The sequence below is a fragment of the Scomber japonicus genome, chromosome 17, assembly GCF_027409825.1.
Source record: "Scomber japonicus isolate fScoJap1 chromosome 17, fScoJap1.pri, whole genome shotgun sequence".
Classification (NCBI taxonomy): Eukaryota; Metazoa; Chordata; class Actinopteri; order Scombriformes; family Scombridae; genus Scomber; species Scomber japonicus.
In genome coordinates, this window is record NC_070594.1 from 7,687,974 (window position 1) to 7,713,266 (window position 25,293).

The window sequence follows — 25,293 nt, forward strand, 5'->3', positions numbered from 1 at the left end:
TGACAGTCATAGCGCCACCTACTGGCAACAGGAAGTCACTTGCTTCAGTCTTTCACTGATTACTCCCATAATCTTAAGTATTTATGCCTGAAATTAACTCAGCTGAGACATAAGACCTTGGTGATGCTACAGTCTGCAACTCATGACCCATCATCAAATACCGTTGCCATGACAACACATTCAACGCCATGAAAATACGATTACAGTTTTTAGGGGCAAAGGATGCCTCCACGGTAACGAAACTCAACACACACGTCTGGAGTGGGTTCATTTAACATCCTATATACTTCAATGGGATGGGTGTGACTAAACGGCTCAATAGCGCCCCCTTGAATATTTCAAAATTGCACCTCAGCCTTCCCGATAGACATAGAAGAATGAAACTCGGTAGGTTTATGTATCATCTCCAGACGCACAAAAACGCCATTTGGACCCATACCCTAAGTCCAACAGGAAGTCGGCCATCTTGGGAAAAATGCTATATTTTGGTGATTTTTTTGGTCATTTCCAGGCCTCATATTTGAACGCACTAGTCCTAGAGATTTCATCCCATCCACTTCAAATTCACACAGAGTAATCTTGAGACATTGGAGATGACAACTTATCAAAATCTTTTTCCCTCGTCATTCCTGGTTGCAGTGGTGAAGCAGCGAATTTCGATGCTTCGCCATGACATTTCAAACCCTCATAACTTCACTCCACATGGTCTGTGCTTTTCCAAATTTAATATGCTTGTTCAGCGTCCTGGTCTGAACACATGTACAGTCTCATATTTAGTGACAGTCATAGCGCCACCTACTGGCAACAGGAAGTCACTTGCTTCATTCGTTGACTAATTACTCCCATAATCTTAAGTATTTATACCTGAAATTAACTCAGCTGAGACATAAGACCTTGGTGATGCTACATTCTCCGACCGAGACACAGCCCGACATACGTGGGGGCGCGAGGGCCCGTTCATCACTGCTTGCAGTTTTAATTATTATAGTTCCTATAAAGTAAACGCGTTTTTGCCCCCCTAAACGTGCTCGAAAAGTCACCAAAATGTGCAATCATGTTCAGCCCGGCGAAAAATTTGATATTTTATGGTTTGCATAAATGGGCGTGGCAAAATGGCTCTGTAGCGCCCCCTAGAAAAATTAAAAAAGCGAGCCCCACCCCTGAGATTGTCCTAGACAAACGAAATTCAGTACACATATGTATCGTGTAAAGACGCACAAAAAAGTCTCTTGTACCCATACCCTCACTCCTACAGGAAGTCGGCCATTTTGTATCGAATATGCGTTTTGGGCGATTTCCACGCATCACATTTGAGCGAACTCCTCCTACAGATTTAATCTGACCGACTTCAAATTCACTCAGAAACATCTTCAGACATTGGAGATGAAAAGTTATCAAAAACTTTCTGATTAGGGATCCGGTTTGGCCGTGGCGGCGCCGACAATTTCCTTCACCATTCGATCCTTCGCCATGAAATTTCAAACCCTCATAACTTGACTCCACATGGTCTGAGCTTTTCCAAATTTAATATGCTTGTTCAGTGTCCCGGTCTGAACACATGTACAGTCTCATATTTAGTGACAGTCATAGCGCCACCTAGTGGCAACAGGAAGTCACTTGCTTCAGTCTTTCACTGATTACTCCCATAATCTTAAGTATTTATACCTGAAATTAACTCAGCTGAGACATAAGACCTTGGTGATGCTACATTCTGCAACTCATGACCCATCATCAAATACTGTTGGCATGACAACGCATTCAACGCCATGAAAATACGATTACAGTTTTCAGAGGCAAAGGATGCCTCCACGGTAACGAAACTCAACACACACCTCTGCAGTGGGGTCATTTAACATCCTATATACTTCTATTGGATGGGCGTGGCTAAACGGCTCAATAGCGCCCCCTTGAATATTTCAAAATTGAACATCAGCCTTCCCGATTGACATAGAAGAATGAAATTCGGTAGGTTTATGTATCATCTCCAGACGCACAAAAACGCCATTTGGACCCATACCCTAAGTCCAACAGGAAGTCGGCCATCTTGGGAAAAATGCTCAATTTTGGTGCATGTTTTGGTCATTTCTAGTTATCATATTTGAACTAACTAGTCCTAGAGTTTTCATCCCATCCACTTCAAATTCACACAGCGTCATCTTGAGACATTGGAGATGAAAAGTTATCAAAAGCTTTTTCGCCCGTCATTCCTGGTTGCCGTGGTGACGCGGCGAATTTCGATGCCTCGCCATGAAATTTCAAACCCTCATAACTTGACTCCACATGGTCTGAGCTTTTCCAAATCCACCAAAGCAAGCCAGACTTGCCGAAAAATTTGATATTTTATGGTTTTTGTAAATGGGCGTGGCAAAATGGCTCTGTAGCGCCCCCTTGAGAAATGAAAAACATCGATCCCCTCGCCACAGATTGACATAGAGAAACGAAACTTGGTACACATGTTCATCATGTCAAGACGCACAAAAAAGTCTGGGGTGCCCATGACGTCACTCCAACAGGAAGTCGGCCATTTTGAATCAAAGTATTGATTTTAATGCCGATTGTGGCATCATATTTGAACGAACTAGTCCTAGAGATTTCATCCCATCCACTTCAAATTCACACAGAGTCATCTTGAGACATTGGACATGAAAAGTTATCAAAAGCTTTTTTGTCCGTTATTCCTGGTTGCCGTGGTGACGTGGCGATTTTCGATGTCTCGCCATGAAATTTCAAACCCTCATAACTTGACTCCACATGGTCTGAGCTTTTCCAAATTTAATATGCTTGTTCAGCGTCCTGATCTGAACACATGTACTGTCTCATATTTAGTGACAGTCATAGCGCCACCTACTGGCAACAGGAAGTCACTTGCTTCATTCTTTCACTAATTACTCCCATAATCTTAAGTATTTACACCTGAAATTGACTCAGCTAAGACATAACACCAGTTATCAAAATGTTTTTTATGACTTCTTCCTGTTGGGCGTGGCTGTGCAGACAATTTTGATGCTTCGCCATTAGGCAGGAAGTCCTTATAACTCCTACAGGCATTGTCTGAACTACACCAAATTCATCATGCATGTAGAGGGTCCCGCCCTGAACACATCTATGCATCAATACTGCTTCACATACACAGCGCCACCTACTGGACACAGGAAGTCAGCCTCATATGACAAACATTATCCGATTTACATGAAATTTACAGGATGTGTTCTCCACATCACACACTGCAACATGACATATAATTGGTGGGTGATCTGTAGCGCCACCTAGTGGACACATGCAATGTGACTTAGCCCCATCACACAACGTTCAATACGAGCCCGGGTGCCAAGACGTCTACGTGCCCACTGTGTCTGCCGTGTAACTGCAGCACGCACCGACATGCGCGTACGGGGCGGTGCGTGGGGGGGCTTGGGCCCGATCATCGCTGCTTGCAGCTTTAATTTTTAGTTGTTATCCTAATAACTGTAAACAGAAGATCATTGTACCGAAGAGTTCAGGTTGTTAGAGGCTAAAAGAGATCATGTGACTCTTCTTTTTTGTACCTGGGGAGGGAGGTTGGACTTTGGTCTGGAGTGACGGACGTTTCTTGGTGTCCGCTGTGGGTCCCGTGCCCTCGGGTGGAGGCTCCTCCCCTCGCTCCACCTTACACTCGTAGGCGAACAGGTACTGGATGTACTGCTTCTTCAGAGAGCTGGCGGAGCTGCTGGACGTCCCCACGTTCAACTGGGACGACAACTCCCTCCACTTCTTGTTCTTATTCACCTGAAAAGGAAAATTACATTAAAACAGTTTCATCTGGATTTCTTTGACTGAACCTTTTATTACATTGTTGTATCCTGTCTGGATCTGATATCCTCTTGAGTGTGTGTGTTTTATTTGTATCTTACCTATTTATTTTCTGTCTCTTCTACTTATATTGTTTTTTATTAGGGCTGTCAGCGTTAACGCGTTAATCACGATTAAATTAATGCAATCCATAACGCGTTAATTTTTCAAATTGCATTTTATTGTTGCAAGCCTTTTTGTCCCTTCTACTCCCCCGTAGACGGCTCCTCTAGCTGTAGCGCTATGCTTTGAAGTGGCCTCCTGCAGTAAACCTACCGCGCTGATGGAAAGTAAGAGAGCTACTGGACTTTTGAACGGCTTGTTTAACTTTAAAACACTTCCAGACGCTTCAGTTGACAAGTCAAAAGTAAAATGCAACCTGTGTCAAACGGAGTTTAACTACCACCGGAGTACGTGGAGTTTGAGTTAGCATCTCCACGCTAAACACCCAGGTGCAGCCAAGCGAGCCTCAGCTCCACCAAAGGACCATTTTGGAGTGTGGGAGTCGCAGCAGAGCCGTGATTGATTCCCAGTTAAGACACTCTGGTAAGAAATGCTTTACATTATGGGCTTAAAACTGCCTTCAAATGGAAAATAACAGGATTTTAAACATGCAATTCAAAACTCAATTAATCGCGATTAACTATGGAAATTCTGCGATTAATCTCAATCAAAAAAATTAATCGTTTGACAGCCCTAGTTTTTATATATTTTAGGAATAATTTTATGGAGTTTATTACTGTTTGTCTGTTATTGGTGAGCCAAAGACATTATTTCACCATGATGGATAATAAACTTCTCTTCTATTCTCTTCTATATCTCACCATTGCCAGTCCTCCGATCTCTCTGACAGACAGGTAGAGTCTGCAGAGGTCCAGCGGCTTCTTTCCGACGGCGGGGAGGTTCGGTACGGGCGTCCCCCTCTCCTCCATGAAGGACAGGTAGCGGTCGACCCACACCCGTCTCTCCGGCTCCGAACCCATGTCGTAGAGCCGAGTGATCTTCTCGTTGGTCATGGTGGCCACGCTGGGCTTCTGGAGAGACCGAGACACGGAGACTCGAGTCAGTGTGAGGTTATCGATGGATGGAAACACACGAGAAGAAGAAGAAGAGGAAGAAGGAGAAGAAGAAGACGGCACAATACGACTAAAAACCAACCATGATGCTGCTTCATCATGTCACAACCAGCGAGGAAAGAAAAGAAACTAAAAAAATAAAAAAGTTTATACCAGCGAACCAGAAGTGTGACGATACTTACTCCAGCTGATCAGAGTCACACAGAAACCAACATGGAGGACGACGGTCACCGCTCACAGAATGAGACTCTCTCATTTAGGTCAGCAACTCATTACCAACTTTCATTATCAATTAATCTGCATATTACCTTCTTTATTCTGCATATTACCTTCTTTATTCTGCATAGTACCTTCTTTATTCTGGATATTACCTTCTTTATTCTGCATATTACCTTCTTTATTCTGGATATTAGCTTCTTTATTCTGCATAGTACCTTCTTTATTCTGCATATTAGCTTCTTTATTCTGCATATTAGCTTCTTTATTCTGCATATTAGCTTCTTTATTCTGCATATTATCATTCTTTATTCTGCATAGTACCTTCTTTATTCTGCATATTAGCTTCTTTATTCTGCATATTAGCTTCTTTATTCTGCATATTATTATTCTTTATTCTGCATAGTACCTTCTTTATTCTGCATAGTACCTTCTTTATTCTGCATATTAGCTTCTTTATTCTGCATATTACCTTCTTTATTCTGCATATTACCTTCTTTATTCTTAAAAAAAAGAAGGAGAAAAATGCCTTAAATTTGGTTGAGCAACAATCCAACACCTTCAGATATTCAGACAGGAAGTCTTCACATTTAAGAAGCTGGAAGTAGAGAATATTTGACTGGAAAGATTATTGATTATACAAATACATTAAACCACCTCTATAGTAGGAACCTGTACAATCTAATTATAAAGAAGCCAAAGTATAAAGTATGTATAAACGTAACCTTCCTATCGTCCTCCCGGGTCAAATTGACCCCGTCTGTTTTGACTCTTCCTTCCTCCCTGCTACCGTCCTTCCATCCTTCTTTTCTCTGTCCTTCCTTCCTTTCCTTCCCTCTTTCTTCCTCCCTTCCTTCCATCCATCCTTCCTTCTTCCTCCCTTCTTCCTCCATTTCTTCATTCTTTCCTTCCTTCTTCCTCCCTTCCGTACTTTCCTTCCTTCTTCCTCCCTTCCATCCTTTCCTTCCTTCTTCCTCCTCCCTTCCATCCTTCTTTCCTCTGTCCTTCCTTCCTTTCCTTCCCTCTTTCTTCCTCCCTTCCTTTCATCCTTCCTTCCTTCTTTGTTCCTTCCATCCTTCCTCCCTTCCTTCCTTTCCTTCCTTCTTCCTCCCTTCCATCCTTTCCTCCCATCCTTCCTCCCTTCCATCCTTCTTTCCTCTGTCCTTCCTTTCCTCTTTCTTCCTCCCTCCCTTCCTTCCATCCATCCTTCCTTCTTCCTCCCTCCCTTCCCTCGTTCTTCCTTTCTTCCTTCCATCCTTCCTTCCTCCTTTCCTCCCTTTCATCCTTCCTTCCTTCCATTCTTCCTTCCTTCTTGCTTTCTTCCTCCCTTCCATCCATCCTTCCTCCTTTCCTTCCATCTTTCCTCCCTTCCTCTCTTTCTTGACTCGAGGACAATAGGAGGGTTAATAAAAGTTGCATTAAACTGTACAGATATGTATAAAATCTACTATTATAATGATTCATTTAATATTGTGCTATATAAACACTCACTGAGCACTTTATCCTAAACAATCCTAAACAACTCTGACATAAATTCTACTTTTATGAATCTTATATATTTTTTCAGAAGAGTGACAATTGTACTTTATGTTTATTATTGAGGTCATAATGGGAGGTGGTGGCGTTTTGGAGGGTTTTATATTAAAAATCTTGAGTACGTATTTGCGCTCTGATAGCTACCGAGCTCCAAAATTGTGATTTAGGTTGAATTAAATCTAAAAAGTTCACTATATAGTCACTTTATTTTTAAATGCAGGCTAAACATGTTTAAAAAAAAGAGATTCTCTGCCCATTTTTAACTCAAACATGTTGATATTTGTTGTTTATCTCCTCTAAACTTTCACTCTTTAGGAGGCGGATGAAATATCAAAGTTTTTTTTTTTTTGTTCTCTGTTCTCAAAAACACTGCTGATAAGAAATGTTGGGCTTGCAGAGCAGGAGCTGTACTGAGGCCCTAACACCAATTTTCTTGTGCAAAAACAGTAATTATGCAGAAACCCACATGTGACAGCTTCTTCCTGTTTTTGACTCTCGAGTGCAAACTTCCTCTCACAGGTCTGAGAGCTCAAAGCTTCGCTGTTGTCATCAGTTTGAATCTGTTTCAGTGTTGATTGAACACAAGAGAACTGAAGATTGAGATAAACTCTGCTGTGTTTGAGCCTTAACTCTCCTGTTGTCCTCAGGTCAAGGAAGGAAGGAGAGGAGTAAGGAGGGAGGAAGGAAGGAGGGAAGGAAAGGAGTAAGGAGGGAGGAAGGAAGGAGGGAAGGAAAAGAGTAAGGAGGGAGGAAGGGAGGAAGGAAAGGAGTAAAGAGGGAGGAAGGAAGGAGAGAAGGTAAGGAGTAAAGAGGGAGGAAGGAAGGAAAGAAGGAAGGAAGGGAGGGAGGGAGGGAGGGAGGGAGGAAGGAAAGGAGTAAGGAGGGAGGGAGGAAGGAAGGAAGGGAGGGAGGAAGGAAGGGAGGGAGTAAGGAGGGAGGAAGGAAGGAGGGAAGGAAAGGAAAGGAGTAAGGAGGGAGGAAAGAAGGAGGGAAGGAAAAGAGTAAAGAGGGAGGAAAGAAGGAAGGGAGGGAGGGAGGAAGGAAAGGAGTAAAGAGGGAGGAAGGAAGGAAAGAAGGAAGGAAGGAAGGGAGGGAGGGAGGAAGGAAAGGAGGAAGGAGGGAGGAAGGAAGGAGGGAAGGAAAGGAGTGAAGAGGGAGGAAGGAAGGAAAGAAAGAAGGAAGGGATGGAGGAAGGAAAGGAGTAAGGAGGGAGGAAGGAAAGGAGTAAGGAGGGAGGGAGGGAGCTTCTCCAGTGTGAATACTTCCTGGTTTCTTTCTTAAACTGAATATCTTTGGTTTGTGGACTGTTGGTCAGAACAAAACAAGACATTTAATCCTCCTGTTGTCCTCGAGTCAAGGAAGGAAGGGAGGAAGGAAGAAGAAAAGGAGGGAGGGAGGAAGAAAGGAAGGAAGGAAGAAAAGGAGAGAGGGAGGAAGGAAGGAGGGAAGGAAGGAAAGAAGGAAGGAAGGAAGGAAAAGGGAGAGAGGGAGGGAGAAAGGAAAGAGGAAGGGAGGAAGGAAGGAAGGGAGGGAGGGAGGCAGGGAGGGAGAAAGGACGGGAGGAAGGAAGCAACAGTCAAAACAGACGGGGTCAATTTGACCCAGGAGGACGACAGGAGGGTTAAGGTTGCATCTTCAGCAGCTTTAGAAAACAGCTACTGCATCGAGAGAAGGTGAACAAGTGTCTTAAAGTATCAGTCAGGAGCCAAAATGAACATTAACCCTTGTGTCGTCCTCCTGGGTCAAATTGACCCCGTCTGTTTTGACTGTTCCTTCCTTCGCTCTTCCCCTCCTTCCTTCTTTCTTTGCTCCCTCCACCTTCCATACTCCTTTCTTTCCTTTCCTTCATTCCTTCCTTCATTTCTTCCTCCCTCCCTTCCTTCTGTCCTTCCTACCGTCCTTCCTTCCCTTCTTTTTTCCTTCCTTTCTTCCTTCTGTCCTTCCTTCCCTTCTTTTTTCCTTCCTTCCTTCTGTCCTTCCTTCCCTTCTACCTTCCTTCCTTCTTCCCTTCTGTCCTTCCTTCATTCCCTTCTTTTTTCCTCCCTTCCTTCCTTCCCTCCCTTCTTTTTTCCTTCCTTTCTTCCTTCCCTTCTTTTTTCCTTCCTTTCTTCCTTCAATTCTTTTTTCCTTCCTTTCTTCCTTCCCGTCTTTTTTCCTTTCTTTCTTCCTTCCTTCCTCCCTCCCATCTGTCCTTCCTTCTTTCCCTTCTTTTTTCCTTCCTTCTGTCCTTCCTTCCCTTCCACCTTCCTTCCTTCCTCCCTTCTGTCCTTCCTTCATTCCCTTCTTTTTTCCTCCCTTCCTTCCTTCCATCTGTCCTTCCTTCCTTCTGTCCTTCCTACCTTCCCTTTTTCCTTCCTCCCTTCCTTCCGTCCTTCCTTCCTTCCCTTCTTTTTTCCTTCCTTTCTTCCTTCCTTCCTCCCTTCTGTCCTTCCTTCTTTCCCTTCTTTTTTCCTCCCTTCCTTCTCTTCTGTCCTTCCTTTCCTTTTCCTTCATTATTCATATATTCACCTGACTGCTGCTTTAAAATTATGAACTCATCCTTTAAAACCTCACGTATTCCCATTTTGCTGCCTTTTAATGAGAAAGTCTCAGTTAACAAAGTAGACAATCACATTTACAGTAGATGCAAAACTTTACAATCACACAGCAGCTTTTGGACTCGGATATTCACAAAAAGGAAACAAAAAAATAAAAGATCTGATGCAAGCACATTGCTGCTTCGTCCAATGAAAACCTTGCATCTCCATAAAGTCTCATTTCGTAGAATAGAGAATACCAAATTGATTCATTTCAACTGGTTTAAGGTGTGTTAAATAAATAACTGAAATAAACCTTGTAAACCAGGGGTGTCAAACTCATTTTCATTTAAGGGCCACATACTTCCCAATTTAATCTCACATGGGCCGGAAGGAAGGAAGGAAGGAAAGATGGAAGGAAGAAAGGGAGGAAGGTAGGAAGGACAGATAGAAGGAAGAAAGGGAGGAAGGACAGATAGAAGGAAGAAAAGATGGAAGGACAGATAGAAGGAAGGAAAAGAAGGAGGAGAAGGAAGAGTAGACAGGAATGAAAGACGGAAGGAGGGAGGAATGGAGGAAAAGAGGCAGGCAGGCAGGAAGGAAGGCAGGAAGGAAGGAAAGATGGAAGGAAGAAAGGGAGGAAGGAAAGGAGGAAAGAAGGACGGAAGGAAAGAGGAAGGAAGGAAGGAAGGAAGGAAGGAAGGAAGGAGGGAGGGAGGAAAGGAGGAAAAGAGTAAGGAAGGAAGGAAGGAAGGTAGGAAGGAAGAAAAAGAAGACAGGAAGGAAGGAAAGAAGGAAGAAAAAGAAGACAGGAAGGAAGGAAGGAAGGAAGGAAGGAAGGGAAGATGTAAGGAAGGGAGGAATAAGGAAAGTGGGCCGGATTGAACCCCTCAGCGGGCCGGATCTGGCCCACGGGCCGCATGTTTGACACCCCTGCTGTAAACTATCAGAGAGTCTGAAAATAAATGAAAGTGGAGTTACGAGGTTTTCACTCAGCAGCAGCAGGAGAAACCAGGGCTCTACGGTGTCGAAGCTTCTCGGACTGTAATATGGGAAAAAAAGTATCATCAAGTATCGTCACATTTCAACACCGTAGAGCCCTGAGAGATACACCCAAAAAAAAAAAAAAAAAAGAGAAAAAAAAAGAAAAAAAAAGAAAAACGGATGTTGTGCTTTGCGGCACTTACAGGGCTGGTCGGTGTCTTGGGCCAGGCGGGGCTGCTAATGCTATCACTGTCCTCCCCGTGATAGGAGGACAGACTAGCTGAGCTGGGGGACATTGGGGAGGGGGTGGGGGGCTGGGACACACACTGAGACCTGTAGCTGTCCTGTGATACAAAACACACACACACACACACACACACACACACACACACACAAACACACACACACACACAGACAGAGATAATCCAGGAGTGAGGGGAGTCATAGGTGGACCAGCATCATCTTTCTTCAGAGAGCAAACAACAAGCAGAAGCTCAGGAGAAACTTTGCTTTAAAGAGAGAGCAGCGTTAGCGTTGGAAGCAGCTGACAGCCTCATGACATCACACAGCAAACAGGAAATGACCACCAGCGAGCGGAGCGGGTGAACCATGTTTGACTGAAGAGCTGCTGGTTCAAGTCTGAATACAAATCAAACTAATCAAAACCAGCCAGAAGAGATGATTCTGACACTGATTTTTAGTATATTTACGGTATTTTGTCTTTTCTCTGCAGAGCTTTTATTCTATTTACGGTATTTTATCTCATCTCTGCACAGCTTTTATTATATTTACGGTATTTTGTCTCTTCTCTGCACAGCTTTTATTATATTTACGGTATTTTGTCTTTTCTCTGCACAGCTTTTATTATATTTATGGTATTTTGTCTTTTCTCTTCGCAGCTTTTATTATATTTACAGTATTTTGTCATGTATTTGCACTGTTTTCTCTTATTTATGCACCGTTTTATATGTTGCTTTTCTTGCAGGTGTCGAGTCTCAGACCTAACGACACCCCCCCCCCCCCAAATATTTGTTAATGGTCATGTCATGCCTTCATTACCTGCCTGACCAACAAACTTATCTTACAAAGCCTGAAAATGCTTTATTGACTTGATAATGTTCATTGTTTGATTTGCAAGATTAGCGGGCAGACCCTTTAAATAAACCTTAATATTAATTTATCGCAGCTTTTAGTCGTTAATATGAGAGCAGAGTGAGGAGCATGAGCTTTTTTAATCCCTTTAAAAGTGACTTAATTTACATTTCACCTTGATCACTATATTAAGATTTTATGGTGAAATGAAAAAGCTCTCTTTACTATAATAAATGTTTGTGCTCCTTTAAATTTGGTGTATTAGACTAAATGAGAGTTATTGTCACGGTCTTAAATCCCTTTTAATAGTTCACAGAGACAGAGAATTAAATCCTGATCAAAGTCAAATTAAAATAAATACTAAAGCAGTCAGATTTTAACCCCTCCGCACTTCAAAAAACAAAAAAAAAACTAATCCTTGCCTGAGTCGAAGCTCCAGATTATTCTCATTTTGAGCTTTAATATTAAAAAATGTGTTAAAATCATCTGTGAAGCTGCTGCTATCATTTCCATTTTCAGGGGTGTCAAACATGCGGCCCGTGGGCCAGAACCGGCCTGCCGAGGGGTCCATTTCGGCCCACTTTCCTTCCTGTTGTTTTTTCCTTCCTTCCTTCCTTCCTTCATTCCTTCCTCCCTTTCATCTTTTCTTCCTGTCTTCTTTTCCTTCTTTCCTTCCACCCATCCTTCCTTACTTCTTTCCTTCCTGTCTTCTTTTCCTTCCTTCCTTCCACCCATCCTTCCTTACTTCTTTCCTTCCTGTCTTCTTTTCCTTCCTTCCACCCATCCTTCCTCCCTTCCTTCTTTCCTTCATTCATTCCTTCCTCCCTTTCATCTTTCCTTCCTGTCTTCTTTTCCTTCCTTCCTTCCTTCCACCCATCCTTCCTTCCTTCCTTCCATCTTTCCTTCCTGTCTTCTTTTCCTTCCTTCCTTCTTTCCTTCCTGGCTTCTTTTCCAACCTTTCCTTTCTTTTCTTTCTTCCTTCCTCACTTTTATTCTTTCCTTCCTTCCACCTGTCTTTCCTTCCTTCTCCTTTTCTTTCCTTCCCACCTTCCTTCCATTTGTCCTTCCTTCCTTCCTTCCTTCCCTCCATCTTTTTAATGGTCTGGCCCACATGAGATCAAATTGGTCTGTTTGTGGCCCTTGAATGAAAAGTTGAAGTTTGACACCCCTGCTCCAGATTATTCTCATTTTGAGCTTTATTATTAACAATGTGTTAAAATCATCTGTGAAAATAGTGAAATTGTTATAAATTTGTTCTGTTCACATCTATTCTGAAATCTTTCTGACAGCTGACATGAAAAAAAACCTCACCTTACTTATTGAGTGTTGTGCAAACTGCCTCAGCACAAAAAATATAACTAAGACAGTTGAAGAAGAAATGAGCAGCAACTCCTCAACAAATCCAAAACATAAAGAAAGCAGCAGCTGAAATCTCATCCAGTGAACTCGAGTCAAAGCGGAGACGGAAAGAGTCGAGTCCTGAACTCTAAAACCCGCCACACACACACACACACAAACACACACACACACAAGGCTCTGTGGTTCAATCAAGGCCGACGACGACTCTTCACTAACATCACTATTGGATTAATGAGGCGGAGGCAGCGAGGAGGAGTGTGAGTGTGAGCTGAACAAGAAAAAACAAGAAGAAACAAAAAGAAGCAGCAGCAGAAAAAAAAAAAAAAAAAATCCAAACAGGAGTCGGAGGAGGAACGGAGTCTTCATGGCAAGAAATTGGTTATTTTTGGTTTTCATGCAACACTTCCAAAAAAAAAAAAAAAAAAAAAAAAAAAAGCCCATCCAGCCGAACTGGGAGCAGCAGCAGTAATGACAGCAGGTATATAACGAACTCCGTGCTGCTGGAAACACGCTGATCAATACTGTCGACTACAAATGAAGAGAACCAACTAGAAATAAAAAAAAGAAGAAGAAGAAGAAGCAGTGAGGGGGAGAGAAGAGAAATCATTTTCTTTGTGAAACGTCTCCTGGTTGGAACAAACAGAGCCGGGGAGAAGTTGACACGTCGACCTGAGTTACAGTTTCTCTTCAGCGAGTTGCTTACAAAGTCTGACAGAAGCTGTTTTATGAGGCTCAGAATCTCAGAATCTCTCTCCGAGTCTTGTTTACGGTCACGCCGAAGCCTCGTTCTGCCGTTAATGTGCTGACGGTGTGCTGAGCCCCCACTGAGCCCCTCATGTACCCCCCCGACTATGACTGGCTTTATTTAATACTCAAATAGTTTGTTTTTTGTATTTTATATTAATATGAGGGTTTTTTTTCCCTCTCTTTTTAAAAAAACTATGATTTGTATTTGCATTATTGTTATCATATTTCATTATTAATATTATTGTTATTATCATTATATCTATTTTTATTTAGGGGAGGGGATATAGTTGCTGTTGTTGTTACAATGCATCGAATATAATGGTTAAAAAAACCCAATAACATCTGAACATCTGAATAATAATAATATTTAATACTGAAAGCTAGATTTTGACACAGACTTTGCTTTAAGACAAGACTTCAACTTTAGCTACAAGTAGAAATAGAAGTTACCTTACAACCATTTTGGGTTTAAGTAATTGTCAAAAAGTTATAATATGGGACCTTTGGACCCCTGTCAGTAATCCCGCCTTGTTTCCAGCAGCCTTTTAATAAAATCACTTCTATTTTTTACTGTAATATTGTGTAATTTTAACTTTCCAGTGGAGGCTTTTTAATAAGCTCATTTGGGTTTTCTGCCTCTCTTTATTATCTGTCGTTATTTGTATTAATTTGAACTAAACTAAACTAAACGTCTACTTCCACATTCTACCCCCAGAGTCTTAAGATACCTGTGGGAACACGAGTTCGACCACACAGACCTGGGACTTCCTGCATGGGGTGATTTGACAGCATGTGAACAAGAAGAAGCTGAGATGAGGGTCAAAACCTTTGGGTCTAAGACTTCAGATTGTCCCATTCAGGATGGGAACAGGGAGGAAACCCTCGTTCAATATGACAAACCCCAAAAACATCCAGGTTTGACTAAATGTTCCATCAACGCAGGAAACAAGAAGAGGCCGAGGTCATGGTTGGATTTCTGTACTTCAACTGCTCTAACCGTGACGTTATAGCACCATTAAGCTGAAAACACGCCAATTAATAGACTCTGAAGAATATTTTAAAATGTCAGTCAACTGTTTTAATGTCCCAAGTTGAAATATTTCACTTTCTCTGAGGCTATTAAAATCAGTTTGTGGTAGACGGACACATCCAGAGAAAGAAAGCAGGAGCTGGACCAAATAATACAATATGTAAGTACAAGAAAAAAGTTAATGAATCTGAAAAGGGCATTAAACTCTGCATCATCGCTGGTGATATCTTATTAAATCTGCATTTGGAGCTGCAGTTAGCGGACCTTTTTCTTGCTTTGACACTTCCTCTGAGGCTAGAATCAAACTGTGGGGAAAATACTGAGTACTGAGTTGTTTTAGGAATGAAAATGGTTCAAAATCAAACCAAAACAAGAAACCTCCCAAAAACCGTCTCTCAGTGCTGATAAGATGCTTTGTTGCATTCGCCGCAGCACACATGCATCAGTTAGGAACATGCTAGAAGAGCAAAACTCTGCACAGCGGGAGCAAAAACAAAAACAAAAAGCCAAAGTACGCACCTTGGGTTTGGGTGGATCAGCAGGAGGAGCGACAACGACCTCTTTGTTGAGCTCCACCCTCTGCTTGGCGTCAGGATGAACGCCCATCCCGTCCGCTGGCATCATCATCGGACCTGGAGGATACATCATGAGCTGAATTAGTAAAAGTAGAGCTGGGCGATTCATCGAAAAATAATCAAACATTTAGAAACTCTAATCGACTTAATCTTGCTCATGTCAATTAATGGTGGTGTTCACTTTTGCCATGACAACAAAGGTTGCATATCTTTAACCCTCCTGTTGAGGAAAGAAGGAAGGGAGGGAGGAAGGAAGGAAGGAGGGAAGGGAGGAAGGAGGGAAGGAAGGGAGGAAGGAAGGAAAGAAGGACAGAGGAAAGAAGGAAGGGATGAAGATGGGGAGGAAAGAAGGAGAAGGAAGGAAGGAAGAAAGGGGATAGAGGAAGGAAAGAAGGAAGGGAGGAAAGAGAGAAGGAGGGAGGGGGGATAAGGAAGGAGGGAGGAAGGACGGAAGAAGGACGGAGGAAAGAAGGAAGGGAGGAGGGAGAAAGGGAAAGGGAAAGAAAGAGGAAGAGAGGAAGGAAGGGAAAAAGGAAGGAAGGGAGGAAGGAAAGGAAGGAGGGAAGGAAAGGAGGGAGGGAGGAAAGAAGGACAGAAGGAAGGAAAAGAGGAAAGAAGCCCAGCTCTAACTAAAAGGGAGCATCTATACTTTCATTTTCGTCATGTAGGAGGCTCCACAGTCCTACCTGAGGATGGGGCGTTGTAGGGGAGACCCTGTGGTGTCATCCTGCCAGAGTTGCTCCCTGGTTGCTGGATGAACGGACCTCCAGGACCTCCAGGACCTCCAGGACCTCCGGGGCCTCCAGGACCCCCAGGACCTCCAGGACCTCCGGGTCCCATCCCTCCCATCGGTGCCATGCCAGGGAAGCTGCCCTGCCTGAACACCACAGAAGAAGAAAAAAAAAAGAGATTTGAATCATCAAACTAACGAGAAGGAGGCTCACATGCAGAAGATGAGGAGTAAAGCGTCCGTCTCCAGGACAACCGTGCAGTTAGAAGGAGACAAAGATGCTGCTGGATGAAGAGAAACAAGGAGAGAGAAGAGAGGAAGGTTGGTGGAGCCAGCTGAGTGGTGCTTTAGCTTTAGTAACGTTTGATCAGTTAATCTTAATTTCACTCAATGAATTTGACGGCTGTCTCTCATGTAGACTGAATGTTGTTATGAAACTTGACATAAAGTGTTTCTATTGTCACAGGTTCTTTTATTTGCATTGTTCTCTGTTTGCTCTGAGTTCCTGGAGCTAAATTTAGTCTCTGCTCATATGGTGATACTACAGTAAATCCAAGTTTAGGTCATTTCAGGGGACGTCTGCAGAGCTGTCACCAGAGCTTGGACCCCAGGAAGAGTAGCTGTTGCCTGGGTAACAGCTAATGGGGATCCAAATAAACTAAACTGTCAGCTGTGATTGATCCAGCAGATGTAACGTCACATCCAAACAGAGAGTTGTGCTTTCCTTTTCTATTGTATTTAACCATAACTGATCCGATGTACGTCATGGAATAGCTATAAAGCTTTGAAACTATGTCAATTGTTATGTCAATGCCAATCCACAATGTCATCGTTACGTTATAATACTGAAACTTTGCACCAAAGACTCAAAAACTTCTTAACAGTTAAAGTTATTGGAAGAAGCAGAATCAGGATGGTTTATTTCCTGCAGTAGAAAAAAGCTCATAGGTGTAAAATTGTATATTTATGATGCTTGTGTAATGTTTCTCTGCTTTGTAAAAGAGACAACTGGCTGAGTATAAATTAAACTTTAGTATCTGTGGATAAAATAAAAGTTAGTGTTATTTCCTGATGCAGCAGCAGCCGCCGTCGTCTGAAGCCATGCAGGACCAGGCAGAGGACAGGAAGTCGTCTCGTTAGTAAAACATCCCAAAAACACCTTTATTTGTCTTTGTGTGTCCAGAGCCTGACGCACACTCATCACACACATCTGCCAGGTGTCCAACGTTCACTCATATTAAACCAAACAGGCCAAATAGGTTTATAAGATAGGAAAGGAGGAAGGAAAGGAAGGAAGGAGGGAAGGAAAGAAAGGAAGGAGGGAAGGAAAGAAGGAAGGGAGGGGGGAGAAAGGGAAAGAGGAAGAGAGGAAGGAAGAGAAGAAGGACAGAGGAAAGAAGGAAGGGAGGAAAGGAGGAAGGAAGGAAGGAGAAAGGGAAAGAGGAAGAGAAGAAGACAGGGAAGAAGGACAGAGGAAAGAAGGAAGGGAGGAAGGAAAGGAAGGAAGGAGGGAAGGAAAGAAGGAAGGGAGGGGGGAGAAAGGGAAAGAGTAAGAGAGAAAGGAAGGGAAGAAGGACAGAGGAAAGAAGGAAGGGAGAAAGGAAAGGAAGGAAGGAGGGAAGGGAAGAAGGACAGAGGAAAGAAGGAAGGGAGGAATGAGGGAAGGAAAGAAGGAAGGGAGGGGGGAGAAAGGGAAAGCGGAAGAGAGGAAGGAAGGGAAGAAGGAAGGGAGAAAGGAAAGAAAGGAGAGAAGGAAAGAAGGAAGGGGGGGGGAAAGGGAAAGCGGAAGAGAGGAAGGAAGGGAAGAAGGACAGAGGAAAGAAGGAAGGGAGGAAGGGAAAGAATGACAGAGGAAAGAAGGAAGGGAGGAAGGAGGGAAGGAAAGAAGGAAGGGAGGGGGGAGAAAGGGAAAGAGGAAATTCACACAACAACTTCAATTATCTTTGGGCCAATATTCTTAAAATTTGGATATAATTTGGGTTAAACTCAGATGGAAACCTGGCTCGTGTGTCTCATATCCGTCAGGCTCCGACACTCCCAGAAACCAAACCTACCCATAATGCTCAGGGGGGGTCTGCCCGGCGGGATGGGGCAGAGAATTGGAGCCCTTCTGAAGGTGGTGAGGAGGAGTAGGAGGAGGAGGAGTAGGAGGAGGAGGATGATGGTGCTGAGGGTGAGGAGGGTGAGAGGGGTGAGGGGTAGGAGAGAGGGCAGGTCGACCCCCGGGCCAGGACTGGTTGTGGTAGACGGGGGAGTGAGCAAAGGGAGGCCTGGAGGAGGAGGAGGAGGAGGAGGAGGAGGAGGAGGAGGAGGGGAGGGGAGGGAGGGAGGTAAAGGATTGAATTTAAGCTTCACACTGTAAAAAATATCAGTATTGACTTTTAAAAATTTTAAATATAAACATCAAATAATGAGTTTTTCTTGATATATAAGCTTCTTCTCTTTCAGGTCTGACTCCAGCTTGATGAAACACTTTGATTTGCTTAACTACATATCACATCTTGTATCTCCCCCCCCCCCCGTTATTCTATTTTACTACCAAAAGATCAATGTAGTAAATATTCAGACATCAGCGTTTCATGTTTTCTTGCTTCTTGACGTCGTTCATTAAACTGGGAAACGTCTCCAGCAGCAGATCATATCAGCTGCTGATGATTAAACCTGATTATTTAAATAAAAGTGTGATCTTCTAGTAGATGGTGGAAGTTAAACCTGAATAGATTTGATAAGAAATTAATAACCAGATTTAATAAAAAGCTACAATTAAACCTTTAATTCTTAAGCAAATTTTAAAAAATGATCAGGCCACATTTTGATTTCTTCATCAATCAAACTAGAAACAATCTTCTGGTGCCTTCGATATAGTTAAAATCCCAAAAACTGCAGCAATGAGCAACATCAAATATTTTAAAGTGGACAATTAGCTGCTCATAAATAAAACCTAGAAGATGCAAAAACATTCAAACATGGATATTGTAAGAATGAAAATCGTCTTTGACAAAAAATAAATGATAAAAAAAAAAAGTTGGATTATCTCTGCAGTGAGTTTCAAGTCCAATTCTATCGTTATGGTTTTCTTAATAATAAAAGGCAATGGGTGTTTTATTTTGTGAAAATGAAGTGCGTTACTCGCTACAGCTAACTTGAGTGGCTCTGAATTAAAAGTGGTATATAGCTCGGGTAGGAACCAAATGCATTGTGGGTAATCGTGTAGTTTACTACAGTGTAAATGGTCTGCTTACTATCTGGTCCTTTAGTGTGTAGGATGGAAGTATGTAGTATAGGAGTATGCGGTTTCGAACACAGCCTATCTGTCCTAAATTACTCGGCCAGTAAAGTACCCGCCTCTCTCTCGGACTCACCTGCCCTGAGCAGCAGCAGCAGCAGCGGCGGCGGCAGCAGCAGCGTTGGAGGAAGAGTTGGCACTCGGCCCCGCGTTGGGAATAACCTCCGGTGGTTTGCGGCTGCCGTTGGGCCCCGGAGGTCCCATGCCCTGCCCGGCTGGCTGTGGCATGCCGGGGGAGGTGGGGGCCATGGCGTTGCCTCCGGCGGGAAAAGGCCGACCCCCTGCGCCGGGTCCGGGGCCGCGACCTGCCGGGGTGGAGGGGCCCTGACCGTGCATGGGACTGCTGGCGTTCAACCCTAAACTGTTGGCCAGGCCTGGTCCTGGACCGGGGCCGCTGTAGTTGGCACTGGGAGCCCCGCCGTAGTGGGGGGGCCGGGGGAAGTTACCTGGGGAAGGAAAGGGGAGATGAAGGGTCAAGCAGAGATGAAAACAAGATGGAGGATACATCAGATATTCCTCAGTGTTCATACAAAGGTTTTGGTCGTGTCTTGGGTTTGATGAGTTTCATAAATAGCTAATTTGTCTCATTTCTTAATAAACTCTGATTGTTTTGTGACTCTTTCCACCTCAAATATCTCAGCAGGGTGTCGCTATAATATTTCATTTCATTTTCTTTATTGGCATTTTTAGGCAAATAACAGAGTAATACGAAAACATCAAAATCAACCCCATCAGGTATGCCACTTATAAACCCCAACCCATTTCCCACCCACCCAACAGTTGCATGACTGTACAATGAAATATAAAAAAAATATGTTAAAAAAGAAAAAGGTATAATCATGATAGCTTCAATAAAATGATTAAAAAATAACAAAGTGGTAAGGACAATGTGACACAAGAAGCCCGACACGTGAGCAGAGTCAAGTATGAAAGTCCCAGACATTCTGAGATGGGGGAGTGAGGTCTAACAAGATTGGGACAGGCGGACCCAACGCTATAACATTTCTTACATATTTTATCTTTTTTGGATAATAATAAAAACATCTTTGGCTTTTTCTCTCTACTCCATCTTCTTCTCATTAATCAGCCGTTACATCAGTCAGCTTTGGTGTTTACAACAGATTTTTTCCCCCTCCAGGGTCTGAGTGTGTACCTGGGGGTCCATACTGGCTGTAAGAGGGTCCTCCCTGCTGGTAGGAGCCGTGATGCATGGGGCCCGCAGGCGCTGGGTGAGGGGACATGGGGGGTGCTGACTGCTGGGAGCCAAACTGGGGCCCTGGGGTGCTACGCTGCATGGAAGGAGGGAAACCTGAAGAAATGACGAAAGATAAAAAAGAGGAGGTGAAAGATGGAGAAACACACGGTTAGCTTTCTACACTTGTGAGGACCCTAATTTACACAATACATCCTAAAGCCCCTAATGGGTTGGAGGTTCAAAATAATGATATCTTTATTTATTTAGGGCTTAAAAAGACAATAAAAAGAAAATGTATAAAATATTATAATCAATAAACTGATCAAATAAAAAAAAAAGATAATAAAATTCAAAAGTAAAATCAATAGCAGGTCATTATAAAGGTCGTTAAAGGATAGTTTCAGACTAAAGTTGGTCCTCATAAAGATAGAAATACAAGCAAACACAGTTGGTTGTACCTCTGTCCTGAGTCATGGCAGACTGGGAGGAATGAGGACCAACATCTGATCCTGGACCGGAGACCTGAGGGGTCAGCTGAGATCCTAAAACAGACGGACAGAGAGAGGAAAGAGTGTTAATACAACCTGGATCTGTCAGACTGAGCGGATTCATAACAGAACCTGGATTCAGGTGTGTGATCTGGTGTACCTGGTCCGCTGCCGGCGGGCGAGAGCGGTCCGGATCTTGACCCGGCGGGAGATGGCGACGGAGAGGGGGAGGGTCCGGTTCTGGCGGGCGGGGGGAGTCGAGGCGAGACGTGGGGGGAGAAGGGAGAGCGGGTCGGTGTTCCCTGGTCGCCCTGAGCACCGGCGGATCCTAATCCTCCTGAACTCACCGCCGCCTCGGTGCCCGTCGGCAAGTCATCAATGGAGCCGGATAGATCCTGAAAGAAAGAGGGGGGGGGGGGGAGACGCGGGTCAGCACACCTCATCGCTTTATTTTATTATATTTACTCAATAAAGTGTTTAAAAGTCTCTCCTAAAATATCTCCAGGCTGATTCAGAGGGTTCAGGGGGTTCAGGTTCAAGTTCAGGTTCAGGTTTTGGGATTTCTGAGTCACCCTTTAATGCAACATCACCAGACAGTAACAGCAGGAGGATCGTTGCCCACCCTTCAGTGACTGCTCATAAACGCCTCGTTCAGCAGCTCCTAAATGAGCCGAGGTCGCGGAAAAAAATCCAGAAGACCAAAACCAACAAGAAGCGTGTGGAAAGTCTGCTGCCGAGGGTCTGAAGACTTCAAGTGATTCAGTGTCGAGTTTGAAACGTCAGCGGCTAATAGAGAAATCAGCTGTGAGGGAGAAACCTTCAATCCAGCTTCTGACTTCCCGACTGTGTTACTGAGTCTGAGTCTGGAGCCGCAATGATTCATCAATTCATTCATTCAATAATTAACAGAGAAGTGGTAATCAGTCACTTTTTAACTATCTTTGTCTTTTGTGAGTTTAAAGTTTAAACTGTTTAAATAAATTAAAGATGTTTTTCTGACCATTTAAAAAGAGAATTAAAATGATTAATGGAGAAAATGATCAGCAGATTAATCGATAATTACAATATCTGTAACAGAAGGATAGAAAGGAAGGAACAAAAGAAAGAGTAAGAAAGACAGAACAAGAAACAAAGACAGAAAGAAATAATGAACAAAAAAAAAGACAAAAAAGAAAGAAAGGAGGAAGGAAAGATAGTAAGAAAGACAGAAAAATTAATGACAGACAAAGAAGTTAAAGAAAAATTGGAAGGAAATGACACAAAGACAGAAAGTGATAAAGAAAGAAGGAATGATAGAAACAAACAAACAAACATAATAAAGACAGAGAGAGAGAGATGGAGAGCGAAAAAGGAATAAAGAAAGCAGAAAGTAGTAAGTGCTTCACCTGCAAGTGAAAAAGAAAGAAAGAACAAAAGAAAACAAAGACAGACAGAAAAAGAAAGACAGAGGAAAAAGGAAGGATGGAAAGGAAGTCACAAAATAGAAAAGAATGTCAAAAGAATGACAGAAAGAAAGAAGGAAAAGAAACAGATGGAAAGCGATAAAGACAAAAGAAGGAAAGACAAAGATAGAAAGATAGAAAGAAAGGAAGGAAGAAAGAAAGAAAGAAGGGAACAGCAGAAAGAAAGAAGACACAAAAGACTCAAGCTACATAAGTGCTTCACCTGCAGGTGAAAAAGAAAGAAAGAAAGAAAGAAAGAAAGAAAGAAAGAAAGAAAAAACAAAAGACAGACAGAAAAAGAAAGAAGAGGGGGGAAAAAAGGAAGGATGGAAAGGAAGCCACAAAGAAAAAAAGACAGAAAAACAAGAAAGAGAAAAGAAGGAAAGATGGAGAAAGAAAGAAAGAAAAAAAGAGACAAAAAAGACAAAAGAAAGAAAAAAGAAAGAAAGAAAGAAAAAAAGAAAAAAGACAAAAGAAAGAAAGAAAGAAGCTGATCGGTACAGTTTCAGTCCTCTTTTTTAAACCTTTTTTCTCATCTATCACGAACCTCATTTAATTTTTTGTGTTTCATTAAAACTTTTAATTTAATGATCAGAGTTTTCCGACTCCATCGTTCATTCCTGGTTTTCCTGCAGACGGAGTGACGAAGGACGACGACGTAAAGAAGCACCGACGCTCATCATCAAACCCCCCCCCCCCCCCCGCCCCAATAAACCAATTAACCACGGAGCAGTTTAGAGGCGTTAACGAGGAGTTAGGAAGCAGCGAGCGGACGGACTAATAATTAAAATATAACCAACTGTTAAACAAACACCTTCCTGATCATTTCCTGGAAACACCACGGCAGACACGCGGACGCTCCTTCCTTCCTTCTTTCTTTCTTCCAGGAAGGTTTCAGGATGTAATTAGCTTCTAATTAAAGAGAGAAATGAAAAGTGTACAGACGCTGTTTTAATTGGTTTCTCCTCCAATGAATGAATTCCAGTTAAAACAGTCGGAGCACAGCTGGAGTCTGACTGCAGGCGACATACGAGTCAACATACATGCAGAAACACAGCAGATAATAATTCATTCATGTTTCATTTCATAGTTTTATTTCAAGGAAACAACGATTTTCATTTCATTTATATTAGATGATGTCATTGTTTTACAGTAAATGTGGTTTTATTTCTGTCGGTGCTGGAAAGACAAAAAAAAAAGTCAAAGCTGAGGATGAGGAGTCAAGATAATGAAATGATAGAGGGGAGGAGGAAGAAAAAGAGAGGAGAAAGGGAAGGAGAGGGAAGGAAAGGAAAGGAAAGGTAGAGGAGAGTCAGAAAAGGAGAAGGAGGTGAGAGGAGACAGGAAGGGAAAGGAAAGGAAAGGAGAGGAAAGGAAAGGAGAGGAAAGGAAAGGAAAGGAAAGGAAAGGAAAGGAAAGGAAAGGAAAGGAAAGGAAAGGAAAGGAAAAGAAAGGAAAAGAAAGGAAAGGCAGAAAAGAGGAAGGAGGTGAGAGGAGACAGGAAGGGAAAGGAAAGGAAAGGAGAGGAAAGGAAAGGAAAGGAAAGGAAAAGAAAGGAAAAGAAAGGAAAGGCAGAAAAGAGGAAGGAGGTGAGAGGAGACAGGAAGGAAGGAAGCAGGAAAAAAGGGAAAGTGTAAAGAGGAGGAAAGACAGAAGATGGTGAAGAAATTAGGAAAGGAAAGAAAAGAGAGTGAAGAGTCAGAAGAAGAGAAGGACATACAGGAAAGAAAATTAAGGAAGAAGGAAGGAAAAGAGGAGAAAAACAGAACGAGGAGACAGGAAGGGAAAGGAAAGGAAAGGAAAGGAAAGGAAAGGCAGAAAAGAAGAAGGAGGTGAGAGGAGACAGGAAAGAAGGAAGCAGGAAAAAAAGGGGAAAGAGTAAAGAGGAGGAAAGTCAGGGAAGAAGAAGGTGAAGAAATGAGGAAAGGAAAAAGGAGAGTGAAGAGTCAGAAGAAGAGGACAGAAGGAAAGGAAAAAGAAAAGAGGGTTAGGGTCAAAGAAGGAGAGGAGAGAAAGAAGAAGGAAAGGAGTCAACAAAAAAAGAGGGAGGAAGTAGGAGAAGAAGAGAGGAGAAGAGATGAAGGAAGGAAAGAAAAGAAAGGAGTCAAAGAAGGAGAGAAAGAAGGAGAGCAGCGCTGAAATCTCCCATCTGCCCCTGGGCTTAAGGCCAGCCAATCACAGCGCAGTAACCTATCCTCCCTCCCTCCCTCCGCCCCTTGCCAACAGCTCGGCCAATCAGCTGCTGCGCTGACACACACACACACACACACACACACACACACACACACACACACACACACACACACGGGTGTGTTCTAATTATAGTTTCTCTGCAGCCTCCTCATCTCTCCTCCTTCACCTCCTCCTCTCTTCTTTCCTTCTCCTCTCCTCCTTTCTGTCTGTTTTTCTCCTGGTGCCTCCTCCTCTTCCTCCTCTTCCTCTCCTCCTTTCTTTCCTTTCCTTCCTCCCCCCTCCTTTCCTTTCTCCTCTCGCTATCACCTCCTTATCCTTGACTTCCCTCTTTCATCTCCTTCCCCTCCTCCTTCTCACACTATTCCTTTTCACCTTTATTATCCTCTTCACCTCCTCCTTTTCTCCTCCTTTCTGTCTGTCCTTCTCCTGGTGCCTCCTCCTCTTCCTCCTTCCTCTCCTCCTTTCCTTCCTCCCCCCTCCTTTCCTTTCTCCTCTCGCTATCACCTCCTTATCCTTGACTTCCCTCTTTCATCTCCTTCCCCTCCTCCTTCTCTCACTATTCCTTTTCACCTTTATTATCCTCTTCACCTCCTCCTTTTCTCCTCCTTTCTGTCTGTCCTTCTCCTGGTGCCTCCTCCTCTTCCTCTCCTCCTTTCCTTCCTCCCCCCTCCATCTTTCTCCTCTCGCTATCACTTCCTTATCCTTGACTCCCCTCTTTCATCTCCTCCCCCTCCTCCTTCTCTCACTATTCCTTTTCACCTTTATTATCCTCTTCACCTCCTCCTCTCTTCTTTCCTCCTCTTCTCCTCCTTTCTGTCTGTCCTTCTCCTGGTGCCTCCTCCTCTTCCTCTCCTCCTTCCTCTCCTCCTTTCCTTCCTCCCCCCTCCATCTTTCTCCTCTCGCTTTCACCACCTTATCCTTGACTTCCCTCTTTCATCTCCTTCCCCTCCTCCCTTTCTCTCACTATTCCTTTTCACCTTTATTATCCTCTTCACCTCCT

At 43.2% G+C, this 25,293-nt stretch overlaps 1 protein-coding gene across 3 annotated transcripts in view; it reads right to left on the bottom strand.

Moving 5' to 3' along the window:
* Positions 1–25,293, bottom strand: part of arid1b (AT rich interactive domain 1B (SWI1-like)) — a 76,051-nt gene that overhangs the window by 19,258 nt on the left and 31,500 nt on the right. For 2 of the 3 annotated variants that reach the window (XM_053336896.1, XM_053336898.1), the window contains 9 exons: positions 20,819–21,053; positions 20,629–20,712; positions 20,129–20,284; positions 19,052–19,421; positions 17,744–17,959; positions 15,646–15,836; positions 14,904–15,016; positions 4,653–4,862; positions 3,546–3,765 (listed from right to left, as the gene is read on the bottom strand). In XM_053336896.1, coding sequence (XP_053192871.1) covers positions 3,546–3,765; positions 4,653–4,862; positions 14,904–15,016; positions 15,646–15,836; positions 17,744–17,959; positions 19,052–19,421; positions 20,129–20,284; positions 20,629–20,712; positions 20,819–21,053 — 1,795 coding nt within the window. The remainder of the gene's footprint in view (positions 1–3,545; positions 3,766–4,652; positions 4,863–14,903; positions 15,017–15,645; positions 15,837–17,743; positions 17,960–19,051; positions 19,422–20,128; positions 20,285–20,628; positions 20,713–20,818; positions 21,054–25,293) is intronic. The other variant, XM_053336897.1, reaches the window with a different exon arrangement.